General features: G+C 39.4%; 1 protein-coding gene across 4 annotated transcripts in view; it reads left to right on the forward strand.

Annotated features, from left to right (window-relative positions):
* Positions 1–5,288, forward strand: part of LIN54 (lin-54 DREAM MuvB core complex component) — a 40,492-nt gene extending 35,204 nt beyond the window's left edge. For all 4 annotated transcript variants that reach the window (XM_030450366.1, XM_030450365.1, XM_030450367.1 and 1 more), the window contains 5 exons: positions 795–866; positions 3,174–3,276; positions 3,470–3,607; positions 4,266–4,468; positions 5,000–5,288. In XM_030450366.1, the coding sequence (XP_030306226.1) occupies positions 795–866; positions 3,174–3,276; positions 3,470–3,607; positions 4,266–4,468; positions 5,000–5,201 (718 nt within the window). In that variant the 3' untranslated portion in view covers positions 5,202–5,288. The remainder of the gene's footprint in view (positions 1–794; positions 867–3,173; positions 3,277–3,469; positions 3,608–4,265; positions 4,469–4,999) is intronic.
* The last annotated feature ends 712 nt before the right edge of the window (positions 5,289–6,000 follow it).

Here is a 6,000-nt window from a genome sequence, read left to right on the forward strand (position 1 = left end):
TTTTTGAGCATGAAAATAATGGCTAACATATTGTTTTCCCTTTGCAATCCAGCAGGTTTAGCTGTACTGCACTGTCCTTTTGTGTCATTGTTTGCTGGAAATTGTAAGGTGCTTTTTGTTGTGGCAACCTCAACTGATGCAAACTACTCCAAAATCCTGATGCAGCTATTCAAATGAACGGGTTTGATTTAATCTCCCTGCTATTAGGTGCAGAAATTGCTGGATAGTGATGGAACAATTCTTACCAAAAGTGATTAGTTACAAATCCAAGTTTTAAGAGCAGTTAAAAACTGTATCTGATATAAAATTTATAGGTAAACTGAATATCTGTTTTGGTTTGCTTTTCCGTTATTCCAGAGCTTTGTTTAATTCCAACTAGAAGAAAAGCGAAGGCACAATCATGTTGTGTGAACATTGGCTGGATCTGGTCCCTTGCATGTAGAGAGGTTCTGTGGAAGTTTTCCCTGATTCCAGTTTTCAGTTATGAAGCTTCCCCTAGCATTAAACCTCATTTCTACTTTAGACATGCAGCCAAATTTGCATCAAATAACCCAGCTCTTTCTGGATAGTACAGGCAATGTATATGATATTTACTTAAATCAACTAAAAACCTAATGCAAGGGGAATATAAAGTTTTTTCAAAGTTACTATTACTATTTTGCAATTCTTTTCATAGAATTATTTTGTACCTTTTTTCCTTTTTTTTTATTAGCAAGCCATTTACCTGAATTTAAAATAGGAATAAAGTGATAAAACAGTGTGCATTTATATAAAGGCACTTCTTCCCTCCACAGAATAATTCCTTCTGAATCTGCAAACCGCCCAAGGAAGCCTTGCAATTGTACAAAGTCTCTATGTTTGAAATTGTAAGTACATCTTAGTTTGGGTTTTTTTTTAAGCCTCATTTTTGACATCCCAAATTTACACCAAATATCGGAATATAACATTTTAAAATATGGCAGCAATGTTAACGTCTAGATGTTAATTTAAGGTTGCAATTGATATTGGTGGAGATGTTGGCAGTGCCTGTGTAATTTTGTGACTTCTGTGAACTATATGACCCCTAATATTTCATAAATTTCTAACTTTGCGGCCTTATTGCATGATGGAGTAGATTCCACTCTGTAGCTGTGTTGTTGCTATGAATTAGATTTTACCATCAGTACTTCTACCAAGTACTTCAGAAAAATTGGACTGCATAACTTAAATGACTAGATAGACAAGTGATTCTTCACTTACAGGTCTGAGTCTTGCTTGTTATCCTTATGAGATATTTTGCTATTCCATTCAGTGTCTTTGTAAGAGTCTGACATAAAAGCATTTTAAGCTGAGGAATTGCTACGTTTCTTTAAGTTGATGCAAAGTCAGTTTACCAGTTTTGGGAGAAAAACGGGAGATGCTGAGATTAATCTGTGGTTCCCTCAACTGTAGACAGCGAAGAAGAAATTTGTGTTGTCCTATTCAAAGGGAAAGTGATGTAACAGTATCTGAGCTTTTAAAAAGTGTGTTTAAACTTTTCAGCCTGAGTTTCTTTTGGTGTAATGTTGGGAGGTGTGCTGTGTTTCCTAGTATGCAAATTGTCTGTTGCACAGAAGACATGATAAAGGAAGATGTGTAGCTGTATTTTCTGTTGGTTTACAGCATATGTGACTGACTTCATAATGCCAAGCTTATATGTTAGAAGTTTTACATTTTCCACTTATTTGAGTCTTTGGTGCCTGAATGCCCTAGAAATTCTGGGAGAATAACGGCATAATTGGTGATGCTTTACACATTCAGGATGCTGTTTTGCAAATTACTATAATTACTATAATTATATAAATTACTATAATTGTAGCTTGAGGTTGATAGGCATTGGTGCAGAGCAAATGGCTAATTCACTCTGGCAAAGATGTTTTCTCACTAGTCGACTTTCTTCCTGTCTGGAAGGGGAGTTGCTTTTTTCCAAGTGAATATTGAAGGCAGACACATAGTCTATTCTACAGATATGAAAACTCAGAAGTTACTTGCTAACTGATGCTCTGGGTTGATGCTGCCAGCTAAGACATGATGCTGGGAACTAAGACCATTTCACTACTGAATTTTAAACTGGATAAAAAGAAGAGCTATTGCAGGTTGTAAAAAAAAATAAATTATATAGGTTGTCCCTGGGACCATTCAGGATGCTAAAAATGACAAAATTGCAGTTCAGTCAGATGGGTGGTGGTAGTGGACACCAGGGCAACCCTAATCAGTTCTTGTAGTGTTACACTAGGCAAGACATAGGAAGCCAGGTTTAGGCTCTTAAAAATGAACACACTCCCAACAGGATTTGGAAAACAACTCAAGAGGATCAGCAGTTTCCATTAGCTATAGCTGGAGGTGATTCTGGAAGTACTGAAAGGTTACCAGAGTTTGCTATGGCCCCAAAGCATGTTTGAGCTGGGGATGAATGTGGTGCTTCCATGTGTCTGATATGTGGGATACTGAGATCTTGGTTTTGGTGGGAAGTAGCAGAGGTACATTGGAGGCATAGCAATGTGATAGGCTTTTCTTGTCAATGTTTTTTTTTTTTCCGTTTCAAAAATCTTCAACTACAGCTTTATCCTCAGACCCTTTCCCTGGTTGCCTGTGCTTCAAAGCCTATAAAGTGTAGCGCTTTTTATTCCTTTTCTAGTCCTCCATTCCTGTTTTTCTGAACTTTGGGAACAGCTCATGGGCAAAAGTAACAAAAAATGCTGGTTGTGGTGTCAGTTTGCCTGTTGGTTGGCACTACAGTTGCTTGCCTTTTGTTTTGGCTGTGTGAGAGGTCCTAAAGGCTTACTGGAACTGACTGGGTTAGGAGCTGGCTAAGCGGCAGGTGCAGCAGAATGGCCCTGAATATGTCACCATAGAAGAAAGTCTCATTAGCTTCTCCTGCTGCTGTGGGTACCTGTGCTATGTGAGCATCAGCTCAGATGAACACTCTTAAGATAAACCTGTGTCTTTATGCAGCAGCTAGACCTCTGCTAGGGGGTTTGAAGCCCTGCAATGAGGCTGATACCAATTATATGTGGATTTGAGCATAGGGAGTGACCCTTGAACTTATCAGTGCATATGCATATGGCCAGACAAAGGACTTCTGCTGTCGTCATCAGTACTAGCGCCAGTGTAGTGGTTATGTTGACAAATGCCTTTTGCATCTTATATTTCAGGTATTGTGACTGCTTTGCAAATGGTGAATTCTGCAATAACTGTAACTGTACAAATTGTTATAACAACCTGGACCACGAAAATGATAGGCAAAAAGCAATAAAGGTGAGGGGCCTCTTCCCCTGTCCCAGGTATGAAAGCCATGTAGCTTGTGTCTTCTGAAGCTATGATGCAGTGCAGAGTGAGTGTATAATGCCCCAATGTCCTCCCCATGTGTGCAACACCTGAGTTCTTTTATTGCACCTCTAAATTGTCCTTTCCACATGCAATGACCAACCCTCTGGGTCTGCCTTGACAGGCCTGCCTTGACAGAAATCCTGAAGCCTTCAAGCCCAAAATAGGGAAAGGAAAGGAAGGAGAATCAGATCGGAGACACAGCAAAGGGTGTAATTGTAAACGCTCAGGATGTCTCAAGAACTACTGTGAATGTTATGAGGTACGAAGCATTATTGCATCTTAAAGAAACTCTTTTCCCCTTTAGTTGATGTAGCTTCTTTGATTTGCTTTCTGTCTCCCTTGTATTGATATAATGTTATCTCTTCTTCAGCAGTTTACATATGGAAAGCCATGTATATTGGCAAAATTGATCACTCATGTAAATTTAATTTTAAATCATGTAGCAACTTTGAACTTCAGCTTGGATTTGTCGTTTAGTCTGAAGAGCAGTATTTCCTAGAGAAATCTGCTGCACCAAGTCCCTAGGAGGATTTGAAGCAGCATCCCACAGATGCTCTACAATAGAATATGGCTGTGGAAGACAAAATCAAAAGTTTTTACATCAGCTAACTAATCATTCTGTGTATGTAGAGACAGCGGCAGACTGATCTCTTACAACTCAACCACCTAATTTCCTTGGAATACAATAGGTTGGTGAATAAAGGTATGAGTGGAAAAGCACTAATTTGCATTTGATTCAGTCATACATTCTGGGAAGGCATCTCAGTTTGAGGTGAGAGTTTACAGAATAAGCTAGGGGGCTTCTTCTAATGGCTAACTGATAAAAGATTAAAACAAGATCTTCCTCTCATTGTGGCTTATCGTAAATGGGAGTCAAAGTTGCAACAGATTTCTCATGTTTTATTTGTTTCTTTCAGGCAAAAATCATGTGTTCTTCCATATGCAAATGCATTGGCTGTAAAAATTTTGAAGAAAGCCCAGAGCGAAAGACATTGATGCATTTAGCAGATGCTGCAGAAGTTAGGGTCCAGCAACAGACTGCTGCAAAGACCAAGTTATCTTCCCAAATCTCTGATCTGCTGACAAGACCAACACCAGCACTCAACAGTGGTGGTGGGAAGTAAGTTAATGCAGCACTATCATTGTAACAGATACTTTTTCTGATGTATGTGCCAGGTATGTCCCTGTCTTTTTGGATGTTACCACTCAGACTAATGGAGCTTTTTGTTCACACAACTGTGCTTTCTCTGCAGCCTAGCCTATGCCAAGCTTAGCTGTGTTCAAGTGTTGTCTTCTCATGGTTGTCCACTTGCTTACAGAAAGCATGAAGTACAAGTGTCCCATTTATTGAGAGGATGCAATTCTTGAACTGCCCTTATAATTGAAGCTGGAGGTTTGTTCTGTGTACCTGGGCATTTCAAAGTCTGTTTCAAAATGTGCATGAGGGGAGGCAGGTACCAAATCACAGTGGCTTACCAGTTAATGTGATTGTAACTGTGGCTTATTAATTTTTGTTGTTTAAAGGCACACATCTAACAGGACAGATGAAATTTCGAAATCTCGATCAATCGTACTAAAAAGTTGTCCAGCCCTGGAAGTGCATTGTGTTCTTTTGCTGAGAGTGAGTGGATCTTATCTTTCTTTGTTTCAGGCTGCCCTTCACATTTGTAACCAAGGAGGTAGCTGATGCAACCTGCGAATGCCTTCTTGCACAGGCAGAGCAAGCAGAGAAGATGGGCAAGTCAAAAGCTGCAGCGGAACGCATGATCCTGGAGGAGTTTGGACGCTGTTTGATGAGAGTTATTAACTCTGCAGGGAAGTCCAAAAGTGACCCTTGTACCATGAACTGCTGACTGGAGCACAGCAAAGCAGACTGAACAGAATACTTAAGGCACAGGGACACTTTGGTTTGGCAAAGAGGGTATAATAATATTTGTTAATTTGGTGCTTGATGTAAATTGATCTGCGTAAGATTCAAACAAGAAAATCTTTTATAACAAGATGTAGAGCCTTTTAAATCTTAGCTAAATCCTCTTCTTCTTAAGACAATATATAAACATCAATTCTTCCTGATGTACAGTGTTTTTTAAAAATGAGATGTGTTCTCTTTCTCCCAAAAGAATTGCCTGAAGGGCATATATAAATTATTATTATATATTATGTACAGTGTATGGAGTTGCATTTGTGCATGCAGGATAATGAGTGATGTCAACAGCCAGGTGACCCTTTTGGTGACAGACCGATAAGGAGTAATAAGTAGGTAATAAGGAGGTATCAGTGTATCCTGAAAGTAAGTGTATAAGAAGGAGCATCTAAATGGAAGGTAGTATTTGTATTTGGGATCTGACACAGCACATTCCTATAATGCACTCTGTGAAAAACACAGGCAATAATACAGAGGGGTTGCTTTCAGATTTAGCATTGAGCAAGTGGTGGAGAATCTCATTGGAGCAGGGTCCAAGGAGTTTAGGGGCACATGGCATTAATAGGAGTATGTTGCTAGGAATGTGACTGAAAAATTATTCATAAGCTGGAATTTGAAGGCTGAGACAGCGGTCTGCGCTCAGAAGTCTGCCCTGTGTACAGTGTTACCTAAGTGTGCAGCTGTTGAGATGCTGTTGCCTAGGTAAAGTTTGGTTTCTTAGATGTCTG

Source organism: Calypte anna, chromosome 4B (assembly GCF_003957555.1).
Source record: "Calypte anna isolate BGI_N300 chromosome 4B, bCalAnn1_v1.p, whole genome shotgun sequence".
NCBI lineage: Eukaryota > Metazoa > Chordata > Aves > Apodiformes > Trochilidae > Calypte > Calypte anna.